Source organism: Neolamprologus brichardi, chromosome 18 (assembly GCF_056152115.1).
Source record: "Neolamprologus brichardi isolate AB-2024 chromosome 18, ASM5615211v1, whole genome shotgun sequence".
In the NCBI taxonomy this organism is placed as follows: domain Eukaryota; kingdom Metazoa; phylum Chordata; class Actinopteri; order Cichliformes; family Cichlidae; genus Neolamprologus; species Neolamprologus brichardi.
The window spans coordinates 8,283,445-8,303,796 of record NC_142121.1 but is presented as its reverse complement, the minus strand read 5'-3'; the positions used below and the strand labels follow the sequence as shown (position 1 = coordinate 8,303,796).

Below are 20,352 nucleotides of genomic sequence, written 5' to 3'. Positions count from 1 at the left end.
TTCAAACTCACTGCTGTAATAACTAATAATGATTAATATAATAACTTTAATATTGGCCATATTATATTTACATTACCAAAGTGAGATGACTTTAGTCTCATGAACAACATTAGCTAATTGTTATTTACTAGCTAATCTTAAATGACTGTTCAGTACAGAAATGAAGCCCAACAATCATGTTTTACAGTCCTGTGGTCTCAGCCTCAGATACTTATTAAATCACACAGAGCTCATGTAGAAACAAATGAACAAAATATGTTCTCCTTCATTTCTGTCAAACAAAGCTGTATGAAACGTTTCCAGCGGTTTGTATCATGGTTGCTAGGCAACCTGGGCAGCGCGACGGAGGCTAGACCGTCTCATTTCACAAGCCTCGCACTTCCGGCCTTAGCGGTCTTTGAGTACGCGGACCTTGAGGACCGTTAAGGCTGCGTACTTTAAGGCTGCAGACCCTGAATTGGGATACAGCCCTTGTCATGAGCTCACCCTTGCTGTGTGTCTTGTCTGTGTTGTAGTCTAGCTTCCTAGTGAAGTTCTTTGTACTAAGGTTGCCTGCAAGTCCAGCAATAAAGCTGCCTTTTAGGTTCACTTCTGCATCTGAGTATCTGCATATTGGGTTTATGCCTCTGTCTGCTGCACAGCACATCATGACCAAGACAGGGTTAAATTATTGAAACTGTTCCCTGCTGTTGGTGGAGGTTTTGTCCACAATATGGAGTTACTGAAGGTCACAAAACATACTTTCATAAAACAAAAACAAGTAAAAATAGATTAAATATTTCACTGACACTTGAGAGTAACAATACACCTTAAAAGTGTCGATTCACTTTTAGACACTGATTAACAGAAGAGACGTGTAAAGACTTTTGGGAGATTTTTGAGAAATGAGAATTTGTGAAACCTGTTTGCTGTGGGGAATGTTTCTCAGGTGGTGAAATTGGATGAATATTTGGCTTTGCCCTCAGAAACAGTTTTATTGCCAAAAAATGTTTAACTTACCAAAGAATTTCTCCTGAGTTTTCTATTGAAATATATAAAATAGGAGAATTTGTAAAATAACAGAAAAATGTTCAAGTTCAATGTGAAAACAAAAATGTCAAAGTGAAAAAAACGCAGTTCTCTGTCCTTGCAGTGAGTTTCCATCTTTAGCAAACTGTTATTAATCTGTATTTAAGTTCATTTTGTCTGAGGATCTCCTCACCATGAAATAATCCTTCGATCAGGAGCTGTGTCTCAGGTCGGACTAGAGGTTTGTTTTGATGCCGTTTTATTACTTACAAACTAATATCGCCATCTGGTGGTTATACAGTTTATGACAAAAGTTAATGCTTGTCCCCATTTAAAGACTGCTTCCAAAAGAGGACTGAACCAAGGACGTAGATTTGGTTTTGGCATTGGTGGGGACGGATGATTCAACCATCGAACCCTGCCTTGTTTCTTTTTTTTTTTTCCTTTTTGTCTTTGCTTCTTGATAAAAAAATAAATTAAAAAAAGGGAGAAATATACTTGCCTACATATCCTATTCTACATGCTTTTAAACCACTTAAAATTACAATTCATAGTTTTATATGTGAATTAGATTAGATAAAGTATTTTAGACTTTAGTTTACTTCAGTCATATTCCATATAAATCAGGTATCATACAAAAATAAAAATAGCTTCAAATACAGTCATGACAATAAAAGAAAATGACTTTAAGAAATTAACAACATTAGTTCAGTTATAGTACACCAACATCTCTGACACATTAGCACTAAGGGAACACTGAATGATCTGGTGGGTTTTGTCCATAAAACTACTCGTCTAAGATTACCACAAAGTAAAAGATCTCAGCAAAATTATGAAACATTTTAGGCACTATTGCCCCGATCAAATCAGTGAGCTGGGATGTTTTATTCTAAACATGAACTACTGTTACAGCAACAGACATGGACTACTGGTGACCCACACAACAACTCAATGTCCACTATGTGAAGCAGCCAAACACATGCCTGCTCCTCTCGTTAACTGAGATAAACTGCTGGCATATTTGTTTTACATCTATACTGTCCAGTCTCTCCTGGTGGACACACAGCAGCATTGTTTAATCTCATTTGAGTCATTGTTGACCTTAGCCATCTTTTTAGTCTTCTGAGAGCACTGAAGCTTCTTTCAGCCTCAGTACATGAGTTTTATCCTCAGATTAAAATTATTATTCTGTGCTTGATGTGCCTCACCTTTGGCTCTTCCCCTCTGACTGCACTAGGACATATTGCCACCTGATAAAATAACACATGGATTCGTGCCATATAAAAAGTGAGACGTGTCAATTCAGATTCTTTGTCAAATATACACTAATGAATCAATTTACATCAGCAGCCTAACAACTGTCATGATAATAAATACTAGTTAATCTATAGCACCAAATCATCAGTCAGTCACCTGTGACCTCACCTCTTCACCTCTGTCTGAGCTACAACATGGCAGAGCTGCCTCTGTCAGCTGATAAATAACAGTGAGACATTCAACATACATGCAGCCACACATGTGCTTCAAATACAGTCATGAACCATCAGGTCATCATCCAATTTCACCTGTGATCTTGTGTCACCATTACTTTCTATCACCTGACAAATAGGACATACATGACAATAAGAATAAAATGTGGAGCTGCTTCAGTGTTTCTGTCAATTTGTGCAGATCTTGACTCGTCAATAATGTTTGTAGTGTGAGTGCATTTTTACAACAATTTGTGCAAACTGCACTACAAGGTGAAATATTTGCAAAATCCTGACTACCTCATGATATTTTGTCTCAAAAATTAACGCTATGAATATGTCAGTACCATTAGGATAAAATTATTGTGTCACCAACATTTTAACGTTAGACATATAATTTTAACAGCCTCTGTAAACTAATATCCTGGCTCGCTCGAGGCTCCGTTTCCTCTGACAGTTTCAATCAAAATGAGAAATGCTGCTCTGAGACTGAGAGAACTGATAGTGCTGCCTGCTGTGCAGTTAGTTTACAAAACACGTTATTCATGGTTACATACAATTTTAGACTGATGTGGGCCAAAGCCTAGCATAGCCTGTAACGTTATTGTGACGTTATTGTGTCGAAGCTCCGAATCGTGCGTCGGGTAATCTCGGGGGCGTTTTTCTGAAGCGCGTATCGAGGCTTGCTTTGATTACGTATGCAGTGACGTTCGAGGCCTCGCGGGCAGTCCGTACCACGTGACTGATTCGGGAACTGGTTCACCGGTTCGCGCCAAATTCGAAATAAAATGGGCAGCAAAACACAGCTGATTCCCCCATCACATTGTGTTGTGGAATTGGATTACGTACGTGTTACATAGTTACTTGAGCATTTCTTCCCTCGATGGAACCAGCAAGGAAAAGAAAATTTTCCCCTGTCTGGCAACATTTTGATGTCATCTCTCCTAATAAGGTATACACACTGTAATAAAGAAATGATAAGTACCATAATATAAATAAACCACAGCACAGATCCTATAATCAGATTTCTGTCTTTTTGTTTATTAAAAGGTGAAGTGTTTGCTGTGCTCTAAAGAACTTGGATACAGCAACAACACCTCATCTATGCTGAGGCATTACAGAGCCCTGCATGAGAACAAGGAGACTAACCAAGGTGGACCAAGCTCAGGTGAGTTTTTGTAGGTTTTAAGGATACAGTCATTTGATACATTTATATTCCCCATGTAATTCATTAATATTTGGGTTCTATTTACTGAAATATGTAATTTCTTAATGTTTTTTTGTTGTATCAGGGGAGAGGAATGATGTGGATGAGGCCTTGGTCAACATGGTGATAGAGGATTCCCAGCCCTTCACTATTGTGGAGGACAGTGGGTTTAGGAAGCTTGTTAAAGTTTTGAACCCTAACTATGTTCTCCCCACAAGGCAGGTGTGTATCTTAAAATATGAAGCATGTTTCCATTTTGCCTTTATTTACATATTAAGTACTGTACCTTCTTTTGTTTAGGCTTTGAAAGCTATGGTGGACCAAAGATACAAAGAGTCCAAACAAAAAGAAAAACTGACTGTGGCCAAGGTTTCTGCAGTTAGTTTGACATCTGATATGTGGACCTCCATTAACACAGAGGCTTACCTAGCCGTCACCTGCCATTTCATTGACTCTAACACTGCATTGCATTCTGTAGTGTTAGGTGTTCAGCACTTCCCTCAAGCACATACTGCTGTCAATTTGTCACAAGTAATAGCAGCGCTCATGTCAGAGTGGGGCATTACAGACAAAGTTACATGTTATGTGACTGATGGAGCAGCAAACATGGGTGCTTGTGCTAAGGAGCTTCGTTTGCGTCACAGTAATTGTGTGGCACATACATTAAACCTAATGGTCAAAAAAGCTCTTGATCAACACACGACGCTGTCTGACATCCGGACTACCTGTAGGAGGATAGTGGGATATTTCAAGAGCAGTACAACTGCTAAGGTTTGTTCCATTATTTCATTACTGCTTTGAGGTGCTGCTGCAGTAACACAGCTTGAATTAATCAGTTTGTGTTGGCTGTTTTTCTAGGAGAGGCTGACAGAGGTGCAGGAGCAAATGGGCCGGCCTGCACTGAAGTTAATTCAAGAGGTGGATACACGTTGGAACAGCACATTCCAAATGCTTCAACGTGTTCATGAACTCAGGGAACCTATTGGAGCATCGTTAGCTGGCCTGCACACTGATATTTGCCCACTATCCTCTGAACAGTATGACCTTATGGCAGAATGTCTTAAAATACTCTCCCCATTTAATGATGCCACCACTGAGCTGTCAGAGGAAAAGCGAGTGTCTGGATCCAAAGTAATTCCACTTCTAACAATGTTGCACCATGCACTAAATGAAGAGGAAATGGGAGTTGTCCTAACTCCAGAGAGCTCCACCATGGTTGAGTGTCTAAGGAGACAATTAAAGGAGAAGCTCTACACATTGCAGTCAATGAGCATCATGTCACTGGCAACATTGCTGGATCCAAGGTTCAAAAAAATAGGCTTCTTTAGCCCAAATAAAGCAATGGATGCTGAGAAGAGACTTATTTTTGAATGTGCTGCTATTTTGCGGCACGTGGCCTTCTCATCAGCAGCCTCATCATCAAAAGCTTCTCAGCCTGTGACTCAAGGTATATGAGCACATTTCGATTATTATATTGTATTTAGTTACTTACATTCTGTTTGTTTTAGGTAGCAAACTGTGGCATCGTTTGGACACCACTGTTCTGGAGACAAAGACCCCAAATGCTACTGCTGATGCAACAGCTGAAGTACAGAAATACCTCCATGAACCAAATATGGGCAGACTGGAGAATCCGCTGGAGTACTGGGCTGGACACAAATTTCTTTATCCAAACTTGTATAAACTTGCTGTGGTTTTTCTTGCAACCCCTGCTTCATCTGTGCCCTGTGAGAGGATATTTTCAAAAGCAGGAGAAATCCTCTCAAAAAAGAGGAACCGTCTTAAGCCCAGCACTGTGGAAAAGCTGCTATTTTTGAATAAAAACAAATGAAAACTTTTCCCTAGTGTCATGAGCACTGTTATAAAGTCACAACCACATTCACATCACAACTCCCTCCCTTTTTGTTTCCATGTACATTCCTGTGTTAAGCTGCCAATTTATTATACACAAACATTAATTAAATTAAATTAATATAATATAAAATTAGTATAATATTAAATATAACTAATATTTAGAGTTTAGTTATTGGTGTCATGAACAAAAGTAATTTCTTTATTCATTCAACTTGAAGCGCCACACACTAGTTTGTGTCACATGATTACACAGTTACACAATCATCCCAAAAACTCTGTACTGATAGTTTCCACTTTCTCTTTTGTATCAGACATACTGAGACAATATTCGGGATAAATAACCATAAAAACAATTTATTTATTCAGTTTAGAGGTTTACACATCACATCATTATAATCATTGAGCCCGTTTCACTTGAATCGTCCACTTGATGGCGCAGTAGAGCAAATGAATCATCACAATGCTTCGAACCATGAGTCGACCAGTTGGATGGAAAGCTTCATTTCATCACGAGGCTTCATCTCACCATCACTACATTTTATGAGTGAGCTTGACTTTAAGTGACTTACAGGTTTCTTTGAAAAATACTTTCTTATATCCAGGTTCTTCCTAGTTGCTGCCGTCCTCCTCTCCTCCTCGCAGCGCAGGCTTGCCGCTGCTAAAACTAAACAGAGCTCCAATCACATTGGCCATATTTGTCACGTGACGTAGGACTCCAGTAGAGAACGTAATTTAACTCTTTCTGCACCGCTGGGTGAATGAGACGCTGACAGATCGTTTTTTTCTTTCTATCGGGTTTGTTTTTCTTTCTAATTATTGGTGGGGACAATTCAATAATCGCTGGATATTGGTGGGTCCCTTCCGTCCATGCCAAATCTACGCCCTTGGACTGAACAGTCGTTTAGCTTCTAGTTTAATCGGCTTTACTGTGTAATCTTTGCTGCCAACAGTGTAGTGAAACATTTAAGCTGTACATGAAAGTTAATGGGTGTTACGCCCCTAGTCTAGGCGTGTAGAGACGCACATAAGGTTGGAGGAGAGAGAGACAAATACCCGCCCTGGTTCCCAAGCCAAACATCCGAAACCAGTTGTGAGTAAAAAAAAAGGTGATTTTATTGAAGGTAATGAAGCACAGCTCCAGGGTGAACCCAGGCCAAAATAATAAACAAAACCAACTAAGTCCCACCAGAGAAAACTAACTAAACCCTACGAAAGAAAACAGAACAAACAAATGACAATACTAGCCCTCGCTCCCTAACCCGGAAAACAGGAGAAAACTGTTCCCAAAGAAAAAGGCGGCTCACCCCTTCCGCTTCAGCCTAAGGGTACCAAAGCACTAAGTTAACACAGCAGGAGCGGCTCTCACAGATCACGCTCACACAAATAAACAGCAAAAGTATAGGTTGGTAACCAGGGTCAGGACCGCGTCGGCCGTCAAGCTACTCGCTCGCTCCACCCTTTCTCTCTCTCCGGCGGGAGCTGTCAGAGCGGCTTTTTGAACACTGTCACGTGTTCCACGGTCCAATCAGCTGCTCACTACTCTTCGTTAGGGGAGGGACCTGCAAAGAGTCTGAAGCACAGTAAAGAGACACAGAACAGCCCACACAGTGTTCCTATGGCCACAGCCATAACAATGGGTAATTATGATGATCTTTACCACAAAGATTTTAAATGAAAGAATAAACAAAGGGCATGAAAACTGATTCTTATGTCTACTGTGTATCTTCAGTGTGAATGTTGAGTTATATTTGAGTGTCTGCATTTAAAGCACATATTAATGTATTGTTTCGAAATCCATGTTGGTACACAGGAAAAATTACTAAAGAATGTAGAATTACTATTTAAAAAAAATACTCAAGAAATCAAGTTTTCTGCCTGTCTTGTACAGTAATTTCATTTGAACATAGGTTTGATTTAGTGGAGTCAGTTGTTCCCATACATCATTCTGTAAGTGTGAGAATGAACTAAGATTAGAAAATGTCAAAATATAAAGTGTGATTTATTTTTATTCATCACAGCATCCTAAACTTTGCTGAACTTTTCGAAAATATAAAATGAACTCGCTGAGTGTTGACTGTCACATTTCAAAGCACCAAGTAAAGATAAACTATTAAACTTTAACTGGGTCAGACTTGTTACTGCATGTTGTAACCAAACATACCACACCCTGCATCATGTGATTGGCTCTTGGTTGCTCTGTAAGAATATTTTTTAGTGCCTCCCTTCACAGATGTGTCTGTATCAGGATGGGTCTAAACAACATGGTGTAAATGCAGTTGCTGGTGAGCCTCATTTCCTGTAGGAGGTGAAAAAGAGCAGAGATCTGTTTCCCTTCAGAGCACAGAGGTTGTTTCTGTTCAGAGGAAGTGAAACTGTCTGACAGTCACTGAGAGACGGTGAAACGGCACAGCACATGAATCAAATGGATCAAACAAAATTCTGCTGTTCAGTCTGTTTGGATCTACTGAAGGATCCGGTGGCTATTCCCTGTGGACACAGCTACTGCATGAACTGTATTAAAAGCTTCTGGGATGAAAAGGAAAACAAGAAAATCTACAGCTGCCCTCAGTGCAGACAGACTTTCACAGCGAGGCCTGTCCTGGTGAAAAACACCATGTTAGCAGATTTAGTGGAGGAGCTGAAGAAGACTGGACTCCAAGCTGCTCCTGCTGATCACTGCTATGCTGGACCTGAAGATGTGGCCTGTGATGTCTGCACTGGGAGAAAAATGAAAGCCTTCAAGTCCTGTTTATTCTGTCTGGCATCTTACTGTGACAAACACCTTCAGACTCATTATGATGTGGCTCCATTAAAGAAACACAAGCTGGTGGAGCCCTCCAAGAAGCTCCAGGAGAAGATCTGCTCTCGTCATGATGAGGTGATGAAGATGTTCTGCCGTACTGATCAGCAGAGTATCTGTTATCTCTGCTCTGTGGATGAACATAAAGGCCACGACACAGTCTCAGCTGCAGCAGAAAGGACTGAGAGGCAGAGAGAGCTGGAGGTGAGTCGACAAAACATCCAGCAGAGAATCCAGGACAGAGAGAAAGATGTGAAGCTGCTTCAACAGGAGGTGGAGGCCATCAATCAGTCTGCTGATCAAACAGTGGAGCACAGTGAGAAGATCTTCACTGAGCTGATCCATCTCATCCAGAAAAGAAGCTCTGATGTGAAGCAGCAGATCAGATCCCAGCAGGAAACTGAAGTGAGTCGAGTCAAAGAGCTTCAGGAGAAGCTGGAGCAGGAGATCACTGAGCTGAAGAGGAAAGATGCTGAGCTGAAGCAGCTCTCACACACAGAGGATCACATCCAGTTTCTACACAACTACCCCTCACTGTCAGCACTCAGTGAGTCTACAGACTCATCCAGCATCAATATCCGTCCTCTGAGCTACTTTGAGGATGTGACAGCAGCTGTGTCAGAGGTCAGAGATAAACTACAGGACATTCTGAGAGAGGAATGGACAAACATCTCACTGACAGTCACTCAAGTGGATGTTTTACTGTCAGATCCACCAGAGCCAAAGACCAGAGCTGGATTCTTAAAATATTCATGTGAAATCACACTGGATCCAAACACAGCAAACACATATCTGTTATTATCAGAGGGGAACAGAAAAGTAACAGCAGTGAATCAACAACAGTCTTATTCTGATCATCCAGACAGATTCACTAACAGGTTGCAGGTCCTGAGTAGAGAGAGTCTGACTGGACGTTGTTACTGGGAGGTGGAGTGGAGAGGGAGAGTTTATGTAGCAGTCACATACAAGAATATCAGAAGAAAAGGATGGGGTAATGAATGTGGATTTGGACATAATGACAAATCTTGGTCATTAGATTGTAACAACAACATTTATACATTTTGGTACAACAACATCCAAACTCGTGTCTCAGGTCCTCGTTCCTCCAGAGTAGGAGTGTACCTGGATCACAGAGCAGGTATTTTGTCCTTCTACAGCGTCTCTGAAACCATGACTCTCCTCCACAGAGTCCAGACCACATTCACTCAGCCGCTCTATGCTGGACTTTGGCTTTCCAATTATGGAGACTCTGCTGAGTTGATTAAAGTGAAATAGACTGAAGTCTTTCATATTGTGGGTTTAAATCTGTATTTTAGTTTCATTTTATTTTCTCTCCATCATTTCTGCACAGAGATCAGCTGTCAGTCAAACATTATGGGTGGTACCTCCACATCTTCTAGTTGTTCTCTTGATGTTTCTGAGTTTTTAAAGGAGATCTTTCCTGTGACTGTTTATGGAGGCTATCACTGCTCATCATCATTTTGATTTACTAAAATATTTCTCCACATGAAAATGTAAACTTCTCTATCCTCTAAATGTTTCTGGAATATTTGTATTGAAAAATGTCGACATTTCTCTTTATGAGTATGGCAGACCATGTGTGTGTGTTTGTGTTTGTTTTTGTCAAAATCATCAAACAAATGAGGAAAAACTGTGATTTTAATGAATGAATTCATATATTGTGTTGATGTTTTATTGTGTGAATAAACTGGAAGGTTTGACTATAAATCAAACTTTGAACAAAGTCTTTTCTTCTGTCTTCATTCCAGGATCTCACTCAAATCTGATGCAGAAAATATGAAACTAATCTGAGAGAATAACTGAAGCAGTTTTCCTCCTGAAGCATCACAAAGTTCAGAGTTCATGTTTAGAGCAGAAGATTCAGCAGTCGCTCTGTGACCTTTCAACTTTCTTCACTAAAACAGCTTCATTACAGAGAAACAAGTCACATTTTCTTCATGTTCTTAAGACCTTTCAGATGTTTGTAATGGTCCTTGAATGCAGCATCAGTGTCGCAGGTTTAAAAGGTCACTTTCTGTTGTGTTCAAAGATTTCCTCCGATTTTATTTATTTCTAGCAAAGCGAGACTTTACTGATTAAAGACATATAATCAGACATATTACTGTTACTTTCTGAAAAAGACTCACATAAAGCAGATTTATCACAAGCAAACATCAAGACACATCCTTCATGGCTTAAAGTTGCAGTGGGACTCTTTCGCCATCTGGTGGTTGTAACAGTTATGACAACTGTTCCTGCATATATGTCCCTCCTCAGTGTGAAGAAGACTGGACTCCAAGCTGCTCCTGCTGATCACTGCGTGTTCCTCCTGTGTCTAAAATCTATTTCCATTATGAATCAGGAAACTGTTTGCACCAATCATAAAGGCAATAAAATACGTCACACACTAAGAAATAACAAAAAGGAATTGTGGATTTCAAGGAGATTTTTCCCTCGTTTTTTGAAATCATAAGAATACAAACTAATGCAAGACTGTCATGTTTTCATAAGTTTGTAGAGACACTGTTCTGTTGTATTCTAGGACATCAGTCACTTTTTAAATGCATGCTACTCCTCCTCATCATCATCATCATCATCAGCACCCATGACCTCCTTTTAGTCTTTGTTTTGTTATTTTTCAGAGTTCAGGAGACGTTCTTATGGGATTTCCACAGTGTACAAGTACTGTTTAGACCCTTTACCTAAAAGAAAAGAGTAAAGTACAAAGTAGATTTACTCACTGCAGGAAAATAATGCCTCAATCTGATATATTGTCTTATATGACAAACTGAAAGTGATGCATCAAAGTGTAAGCAGCATTTTCCTGTTACAGCTGGTCTAGATGGAACTGATCTGATCTCCTTTATGTACAGGTAGATATCCAGTGGGTTTGCTAAGGGTCACAGATGAGGGGCTGTGTGAGATGTTTAATGGGAAAGGAAATAAAACTATTGTTCCAGACCTGCAGCTAAGATACTCGAGTATCTTCAAATATGAAGCTGAGTATTACTTCCATACTTTCCTCCACTGCTGATGACCTTGTTACCTGCTGCTCCCTGTTAATGATCAGCCTCAGTTCTGATAGTAAACTGTTGGCTCTCGTTCTGTCAGCTTGTTGCTCAGTGACGTCTTGTTGTCATTTTCCTTCTTCTTCAAATGTGTCTTCCTTTAACTCTTTGCTTTTGTTTCTGCTTCAAACACCAAATGATACACGTGCTGCACCTCTGATGGTTTGTCAGAGAGCAGAACAATTTACATTACAGAGAATATTTTACAGTTGAACATAAACTTTCACTTTTTTCCTCTAAAGTGTGCTCACTGGTTTTTCCAGCTGCTGTGAGATGTTTATGCCTGACTGTAAAGATGGAAATAAACACAGATGGAAATGTAGCCCTGTCTGAAATTATTCGGGCTTGCAGTGTAAAGAAAAAAAGTCTATTGTTATAAAAACATAAATAGTTGATAAAAGGTTTAAAAATCATATGCTTTGGTACAAATGTATTTCATTTACAGTTAAGAGTCCAATAAAAAAGGGTTTCATGATTTAGAGTTCATTTGTGCAGAATAAATATGTTGGGGTGTAACATAGGTTTATTTACCCATTTAATGTCAGTTACCTCAATGTTGTTTTGTCATTGGTTGTTTGTGCTGACGAGCCAGTCACTGTCATTCTTCTCTGTTATGGGGGCGGGACGAGTTGTAAGGTTTGTGTGAATCTGTGGGAGCGGACACAGAAGCTAAGTCCGAAGAGAGAGATGTCGTAAGGCAAACGTGGTGTGGATTTTACATCTAAGAGTATCATTGAGGTCGCCTACCCGTGTTCCTGATATATCTTATTTGTGATCTGCAAGAGGTAAATGAGTCTGTGTGCCTTTGTAACGCTTCCAGCTCTTCAAAAATCACTGACGCTCAGAAAGGTTGGCTTTTCACAATTTATTCCTGCAGAAGACATAAAACACACTCAACAGGTGTCTTCTGATGGTAACAGCAATTGTGGCTCCCTCACAGTGCAAGCGCGCGCTGTCTCGACAGACTTACAATTAACTTTTTAATGAAGAAAAGATGGAAAATAATAATTTCTCCCATTTTTCAGTCTGTCACACTGAACTTGTGTACAAAAAAAAGAAATCTTATGACTAATAAAATACATTTCACAATCGTATAAAACAATATAACAGGATAACAGAAGTATCACCGGCTAAACATTTTCCTCTAGTGGTCAAATTAACAGTAGCGCATTACATTTCCACTTGCTTGTGCTTTACAGACAAAATGATTGTTAACAAACTCACGTACCTGCAGAAGACATAAAACACACTCAACAGGTGTCTTCTGATGGTACCAGCAATTGTGGCTCCTACAATGTAAAACAACATCACAAAAAGCACAGAAAAACAGTAAATCAAACACATTTCCTTCTATGCACAGCAACCACTAGGGGGCGGACAAAAGCTTACTGCCAAAGAGCATAAATACGGCAGAAACACTGTTTAACAGCAACCAGCCTTTGTTTCGGTTACACAGAAACTTTCTAACATCAATATGAACCTATATACATCGACATGTACAAATTATGTAACAACATTCACACCAGAAACCATAAAAATGCCTTACCCTCACAGTGCAAGCGCGCGCTGTGAAGAGCGGAAGCCTTAGCAGCTTCTAAACGTTAGAGTGAGATCCGGTTTCTGGGTTTTCAAAATAAAATATAATAAAAAAAAAATGATAAAATTCACACTTAAAATAATAATTAAGAACAGGTAAGTGCACATTTTTCAGATGTATTTTTAACTCCGTTACACCTTGACATTTGTACTGTAACTATTCGTTATAGTGGTAAAATGGCGCGATGTGTGATGCTAACTAGCGGCTTGCTAATTAGCGCAGCTTACCGCGTTATGTGCTGTGATGCCATGCTGTATGTTTAGCTCTGTGATTTTTAGTCTAAGCATGCTAATGCTAAATCGTTATGTGATAGCATTTGTTATTGTAGCTCAAGTGTTTTAATATGTTTAGAAGCCGAGGGACGCTCTGAAAGGAGAGGGGGAGAGGTTTCTGCCCGGATGGACCCTGCTGTTTGCTCACCCCTGACTGTCTTCACTACTGGTGAACTAACTGCTAACTGCCCGTTTCTGATTGTGTCACGGTTCTGGGTCAGTTTCGACCCAGTGTTTTGAAGTTTTGGATTGTTAGTTTATTTTTAGACAATTGTCATGGTTTTGGGCACTATGAGGTTTATTATTATTATTAGAATTCTGTTTCTGTTTATTCATGTTAAGGATTTGTTCTCGGTTGTATCTCACGTTTAGTTTAGTTCAGGTTCCATGTGTCATTCTCCGTCTGTCTCTCAGTGTCAGGTCTGCGTCTTCCTGTAGTGTTCTCATTTCCTGTTTTATTGTGAAGGTTTGAGTCTCATGTGAGTGTGTTCAGTTTTCCCTCTGTCTCGTCTTGTTGATTATTCCCAGCTGTGTCCACCACCTGTGTGTAATTCCCGTGTTTCTCTGTGTGTATTTAAGTCGTGTCCTCTGTCATTGTAGTTGCTGGTCCGTCTGCGTTCCCACCCTGCTTCATCTGTGTGTTTCCCTGCTGTCAATCCGTTTCTGCTCGATCTCGTTCATGTTCAGGTTCGTGTTCTGTATTCAGTTTGTTCCCAGTATAGTTTAGTCTTTGTTCGGTTCGCCTTTTGTCCATTTTTTAGTTTGTGTTTAATAAACCACCATCACACCTTTACAAGTGCCTGCATTTGGATCCTCCTTTATTTTCCACACGGCTCATCTCACTCGCCGTGACAGTACGGACCAGCCAGATATGGATCCAGCGGCATTCACCCCACCCACGGAGCTTCGACAGCTCATAACGGACTCAGTGTCACGATTAATCAACCTGTGGCTTGAGCATGAGGGAGAAGCGTTTCTCTACGTTCTGGAAGTCAGGCTACAACAGCTGATTACAGATTATCCCTGGCTATTGGACTCCCTGCACCCGCTCGCGCAAAACTTCATTCTCCACGAACTACACCTCCACCCTCCCGCCGCTACTGCTCGCCCGCTCGCTTCAACGGAGGTCGTGCCATCCGTACCGCCGGATGAGGAGTTACCCGGCCCATCGGAGCCGTCTCCACGGAGGAAGCGACGTTCGCGCCGCCGGCGCGGCACCCCACAGCCGGAGTTCAGAATGTCAGAGCAGCCGGCTGTGGTGAGTGAAAGGGACATTTTTGTTGACTCTGTTGCTTCTGTGACTGTTTATTCTGGGGCTATTTTTTTGTGCGTCGACTGAGGATAACATTGATTTCTCATCCATGGCCATAGCATCTGAGACTGCCTGTTCTGAACCCTCGTTCCATGTTTATGACCGTGTCCGCTCCATTGTCCCATCCTCACTTCCATCCCAGTCAAATGCCAGGCCTGTAACACTGCCCTCAGTTCAGACAGCAGGCCCGCTGCCCTCAGTTCAGACAGCAGGCCCGCTGCCCTCAGTTCAGTCAGCAGGCCCGCTGCCCTCAGTTCAGTCAGCAGGCGCGCTGCCCTCAGTTCAGTCAGCAGGCGCGCTGCCCTCAGTTCAGTCAGCAGGCGCGCTGCCCTCAGTTCAGTCAGCAGGCGCGCTGCCCTCAGTTCAGTCAGCAGGCGCGCTGCCCTCAGTTCAGTCAGCAGGCGCGCTGCCCTCAGTTCAGTCTCTGCTACTTGTAGCTCAGTCGCCACTAGCTCAGCAGCCTACCCACTCATTCACTCAGTCATCATCCTCACAGCCTCATTTTAAGCAGGGAACACACTTCACCACAATATCTGCTGGTTCTCTTGAGCTGGCCATGTCAGAGACAGTTGCTCCCTCTAGGGCCTCCCCAGAGGCTGGGTGTCAGTCGCCAGCCAACTCTGGACCCCTAGAGGTCAAGACGCCAGCGCCAGCAGACTCACCGGAGAACTCACCAGATCTATCACAGCTCTCAGTACCCCCTGAGAGTTCAAGCGAGTTCATCCGTCCGCCTCCGTCCTCTGCTGAGTGTTTTGGGGAACACTTTCAGCCCTCTGAGGACGGCATCCCACTGTTGCTGCCTGAGTCTAGCCACTGTGCTGCTCAGTCCCAGCCAGTGGCCACACTGGCAGAGGTCTCCGTACCTGCTGCTTCAGCGTCTGTTTCCACTGGAGGGCCAGAGGAGCCCGTCCGGTCTCACGCCATGTTAGCTGGGGGTTCAGGTGAACCCAGCCAGCGTCCTGCCTCATCGGCTGGAGGGCCTGAGGAGCCCATCTTGCCTCAAGTGTCGTCAGCTGGGGGTTCGGGAGAACCCAGCCAGCCTCAAGTGTCGTCAGCTGGGTGTTCGGGAGAACCCAGCCAGCCTCAAGTGTCGTCAGCTGGGGGTTCGGGAGAACCCAGCCAGCCTCAAGTGTCGTCAGCTGGGTGTTCGGGAGAACCCAGCCAGCCTCAAGTGTCGTCAGCTGGGGGTTTGGGAGAACCCAGCCAGCCTCAAGTGTCGTCAGCTGGAGGGCCCGAGTCGCCCGTCCAGCCTCAGGTGTCGTCTGCTGGAGGGCCCGAGTCGCCCGTCCAGCCTCAGGTGTCGTCTGCTGGAGGGCCCGAGTCGCCCGTCCAGCCTCAGGTGTCGTCTGCTGGAGGGCCCGAGTCGCCCATCCAGCCTCGAGTGTCGTCTGCTGGTGGGTCTGAGGAGCCCACCCAGCACCACGCCTCATCTGCTGGGGGTCCTGGAGGACCCAGCAAGCATATCCTCACGTCTGCTGACGTTCCGGGGAAGTTTGTTCAGCCACCACCTGCTGAATCATCCCCTGTGTCTCCTACACCGTTGCCTGCATCCACATCACCTCCTGCAGCCGTCCCGCTGCCGTCAGGTTCCGCAGCCGTCCCGCTGCCGTCAGGTTCCGCAGCCGTCCCGCTGCCGTCAGGTTCCGCAGCCGTCCCGCTGCCGTCAGGTTCCGCAGCCGTCCCGCTGCCGTCTTCATCCGCGCCTGGTCCAGCCTCTGTGCCTTCATCCGCGCCTGGTCCAGCCTCTGTGCCTTCATCCGCGCCTGGTCCAGCCTCTGTGCCTTCATCCGCGCCTGGTCCAGCCTCTGTGCCTTCATCCGCGCCTGGTCCAGCCTCTGTGCCTTCATCCGCGCCTGGTCCAGCCGCAGCTTCGCCTTCGTCTGGTCCAGCCGTAGCTTCGCCTTCGTCTGGTCCTGCGGTTGCAACGCCGCCGTCAGAGCCCGCTCGGCCTGTTCTGCCTCGCCTCTGGCGGCCATTTTCCAGGCCTCTGAGTTGGCATCATGGCCATTGTGGACGGCCTCCGGAAAGGGTTCGTTGCCGCCGCTGGCCTCGCGGCCGTCCTCCGGACCTGCTCTGTGGCCGCCGTTGCCGTGTGCACGGTCGGCCTCCGGACCTGCTCTGTGGCCGCCGTTGCCGTGTGCACGGTCGGCCCCCGGAACTGTTTGCCCGTCGCTGCCGTGTGCACGGTCGGCCCCCGGAACTGTTTGCTCGTCGCCGCCGTTGCCGTGTGCACGGTCGGCCCCCGGAACTGTTTGCTCGTCGCCGCCGTTGCCGTGTGCACGGTCGGCCCCCGGAACTGTTTGCTCGTCGCCACCGTTGCCGTGTGCACGGTCGGCCCCCTAAACTGTTTTGGCTCTTGTGTTGTCGACCCCCGACTTTCCTGTGGACTCATGAATAGTCTTTTTTTGTGTTGGCCTGGTTTTTTTTTTTTGGTTTGCTCTGGACTGTTGTGCTCCTTGTTTTTTTTGTTTCGGACCCTCCTTCCTGGACCCCCTCCTCCCGCCCTGGTCTGGTGCTCTGTTTTATTGTCCTGTTTTCTGTTTGGGGCTGTCGGGAGCCAGCCCTTGGAGGGGGGGTACTGTCACGGTTCTGGGTCAGTTTCGACCCAGTGTTTTGAAGTTTTGGATTGTTAGTTTATTTTTGGACAATTGTCATGGTTTTGGGCACTATGAGGTTTATTATTATTATTAGAATTCTGTTTCTGTTTATTCATGTTAAGGATTTGTTCTCGGTTGTATCTCACGTTTAGTTTAGTTCAGGTTCCATGTGTCATTCTCCGTCTGTCTCTCAGTGTCAGGTCTGCGTCTTCCTGTAGTGTTCTCATTTCCTGTTTTATTGTGAAGGTTTGAGTCTCATGTGAGTGTGTTCAGTTTTCCCTCTGTCTCGTCTTGTTGATTATTCCCAGCTGTGTCCACCACCTGTGTGTAATTCCCGTGTTTCTCTGTGTGTATTTAAGTCGTGTCCTCTGTCATTGTAGTTGCTGGTCCGTCTGCGTTCCCACCCTGCTTCATCTGTGTGTTTCCCTGCTGTCAATCCGTTTCTGCTCGCTCTCGTTCATGTTCAGGTTCGTGTTCTGTATTCAGTTTGTTCCCAGTATAGTTTAGTCTTTGTTCGGTTCGCCTTTTGTCCATTTTTTAGTTTGTGTTTAATAAACCACCATCACACCTTTACAAGTGCCTGCATTTGGATCCTCCTTTATTTTCCACACGGCTCATCTCACTCGCCGTGACAGATTGCCCCACTAACAAACTCATTGGACTCGTGAGTACTAACTGGAACTAAAGTACACGTATTTTGTTTATGGCTCAGTTTGAGTGAAGCGGCCATCAGTTTTAGGCCTCACCGCACCGAACTTCGAATCAGGCCTCCAACAAGCACTGTGCTACAGGTGTAGTGTGGACAGGTTAAAGTGTGTGTGTGTGTGTGTGTGTGTGTGTGCCCACTGTTACAAATTTGGTTTAAATTGAGTAAGTGTGTAGTTGTAAGCAAAGTTATTATCAAAGGTTGAAATTCATGAAAGAAGTTTGTATTTGTTTAAGATACAATGAAATCATATTTTGACATATTGGAAGATGACATGGAGCTGAAAAAATACTACAGGTATAAATGGAAACTACAGTTTATTTCTGTTATTTCCTGTGATAGTGTTTGTACACTCGCTCATGATAACTGTTCATTCAGCTGCTGTTTTTGTCTGCTGGACATCTTTAGCTTTCAGTAAGGATGCATTCATAGATCAGCACATCTTTTTGAACCACATTTCTTATGAGACTCAGAGTTTACATTTTGGAAATGTGGTGAGACCTGGGGTAGAAAGAGACTGAAGCCAGCTTCAACCTCGGCAGTTTTGTGTGTGTGTGAAGCAGAAAGATAAGAACTGTGTGGCCAACTCATCACACACATAATCCTGAATCAGAAAAACAGCATCAAGTGTTGTAATTGTTAAACACAGAAGTGTGATTTATATGTGGTTTTACTGATGGTTAACACAGTCGCACAAACACCTGAAACTGATCAAAATATAAAACAACATATTAAACATAAATATGTGCCAGTTACCAGAACTTATATGTGGTTTCACTGAGGTTTAATTATGCTCAGTTTATCAATACTCACTCATACAAAAGTTTGTTATGTTTTATTGATTATTTGGCTTTAGGTTTTCCAGTTTTCCAGCTGCTGCTGTTTAATGTTTGCCTGGGAAAAGAAATTTCAGTTAGTGTGGGAAGTTTGGTTAAGCTGGTGGAAAACAATACTGTTACACTGACCTTTTGGATAAGATTGTCTTACCTGTGGTTTCTCTGATGTGCACGACAAAACAGTCTCCAGGCAGCTTGAGGCCCATTTAAAGGTTCCTGGTGGTACCAAGTGATTGAAGAGAGGATTGAAAAGCCATATTAGTTTATTGTAGATTGTAGTCAGTTGGCCAAGCTTGTAATGAAAAACGGTTCATTACTCGAAGCTTTCATCACAGTCCTCTTTGGTGACACCTGGTGGACAAATATATGAAGAGCAGCTTGAGTCTGCAGCTTATAATGAACTGCTTCATTATGATTGCCCACTCTGCAGAGCTGACAGCTTGTGTTTGATGTCATGTGACAGTTCTGTGTGATATCGGGCTGATATGTTGCTTTGAACGTGAATTTTTGGGGGGTGAAAAAATGATGTTATCATCAATCAATCATGTGGTCAGAAGAATCTGTGCTTACCTTGCAGGAATGTTTTAAATTTACCGATTGGGAAGTTTTTATTCAGCCTTGATGCTTTGGTGGATGTTAGCTCATATGCAGTTTTTTGTAAAGACATGATTATACCCCTTAAGCGTGCTAAAGTGTACCCTAACAATAAGCCATGGGTCACCAAATGCATCAAATCCTGTTTAAGGAAAAAGAGACAGGCTTTTAAAGAGGGGGCTGTTACTGACTTTCAGGCAGTCACCAAAGACTTGAAAATCGAGCTCTTGAAAGCAAAACAGATCTACAAAAACCTTCTTGAAAGCAAATTTGCTGCAAAACATTTTGGGTCTGCCTGGACTTGTATGAAAACCATATCAGGGTTTGAAAATCCCCAGAGCAGCAGTCAGATCATTGTAGACGGTTTTAAGTCAGACAGAGATTTGAATATGCTTTATGCTCGTTTTAGTTCTTCTGAACTGAAACAGAAACTGAAAGATACTCAACACTTCATCACTGAACTCAGCGATGTCCAAAAGGCCTTTCATACAGTTAATGTGAACAAGAGCCAGGGCCCTGATAACATTAGTGCTGCCTAATTCAATCTTGTGCTAAAGAGCTCAGTCCTAAATTTCAGGTTATTTTTAATAAATCCTTTCAAATACAAAATGTGCCCTCGCTTTGGAAGGAAGCTGTCGTCGTTCATGTCCCTAAATCTAGTCGTCCAAACGTCCTGAATGACTTCAGGCCTGTTGCCTCACCTGAGTTGTCATGAAAGTCTTTGAAAAAATCATCAGAAATGTGATTATGGAAGAGATTGAATATCAGCTGGATCCAATGCAATTTGCATCCAGGCCCAACAGAGGAGTGCAGGACGCGCTTTTGACTCGACTAAATCTGATTCTTAAACATGTAGAGAGTAAAGGGACTTTTGCAAGACTTCTTTTCATTGATTTTTCTTCTGCTTTTAATACAATACAGCCCCATATTTTAATTAAAAGACTTTTAGAAGAGTTTGAAATCAGGAAAAACCTGGTTTGCTGGATTTTAGATCTTTTAACTGACAGGTCACAAAGAGTGAGAATAAATGGG

General features: G+C 43.1%; 3 protein-coding genes across 3 annotated transcripts; all 3 read left to right on the top strand.

Annotated features, from left to right (window-relative positions):
• Positions 1–4,548: 4,548 nt before the first annotated feature.
• On the top strand, positions 4,549–7,272 carry LOC148097621 (zinc finger BED domain-containing protein 4-like). The gene is made up of 4 exons (XM_087831294.1): positions 4,549–5,131; positions 5,193–5,411; positions 7,068–7,175; positions 7,268–7,272. Exons 1-4 carry the CDS (start codon positions 4,570–4,572, stop codon positions 7,270–7,272), a joined length of 894 nt encoding a protein of 297 aa, XP_087687420.1. The 5' UTR covers positions 4,549–4,569.
• A 518-nt stretch (positions 7,273–7,790) lies between these two features.
• Positions 7,791–9,613, top strand: LOC148097620 (tripartite motif-containing protein 16-like). Its single transcript, XM_087831293.1, has one exon. It carries the CDS (start codon positions 7,952–7,954, stop codon positions 9,611–9,613), a length of 1,662 nt encoding a protein of 553 aa, XP_087687419.1. The 5' UTR covers positions 7,791–7,951.
• A 4,533-nt stretch (positions 9,614–14,146) lies between these two features.
• Positions 14,147–19,859, top strand: LOC148097619 (uncharacterized). The gene is made up of 5 exons (XM_087832477.1): positions 14,147–14,533; positions 14,955–15,632; positions 15,963–16,173; positions 16,228–16,519; positions 19,730–19,859. The coding sequence occupies exons 1-5, from the start codon at positions 14,147–14,149 to the stop codon at positions 19,857–19,859; spliced, it is 1,698 nt and encodes a 565-aa protein (XP_087688603.1).
• Positions 19,860–20,352: the final 493 nt, after the last annotated feature.

Excerpts from the sequence above, each read along its gene's own strand:
- LOC148097620 (XM_087831293.1), top strand. The coding sequence starts at position 7,952 with ATGAATCAAATGGATCAAACAAAATTCTGCTGTTCAGTCTGTTTGGAT.
- LOC148097621 (XM_087831294.1), top strand. The coding sequence starts at position 4,570 with ATGGGCCGGCCTGCACTGAAGTTAATTCAAGAGGTGGATACACGTTGG. Across the intron at positions 5,132-5,192 it reads TTCTCAGCCTGTGACTCAAG|GTAGCAAACTGTGGCATCGT; the intron begins GTATATGAGCAC and ends TGTTTGTTTTAG. Across the intron at positions 5,412-7,067 it reads CCCTGCTTCATCTGTGCCCT|CTGCTCACTACTCTTCGTTA; the intron begins GTGAGAGGATAT and ends CGGTCCAATCAG.
- LOC148097619 (XM_087832477.1), top strand. The coding sequence starts at position 14,147 with ATGGATCCAGCGGCATTCACCCCACCCACGGAGCTTCGACAGCTCATA. Across the intron at positions 14,534-14,954 it reads TGTCAGAGCAGCCGGCTGTG|TCAGCAGGCGCGCTGCCCTC; the intron begins GTGAGTGAAAGG and ends CCCTCAGTTCAG. Across the intron at positions 16,174-16,227 it reads AGCCGTCCCGCTGCCGTCAG|GTTCCGCAGCCGTCCCGCTG; the intron begins GTTCCGCAGCCG and ends CGCTGCCGTCAG.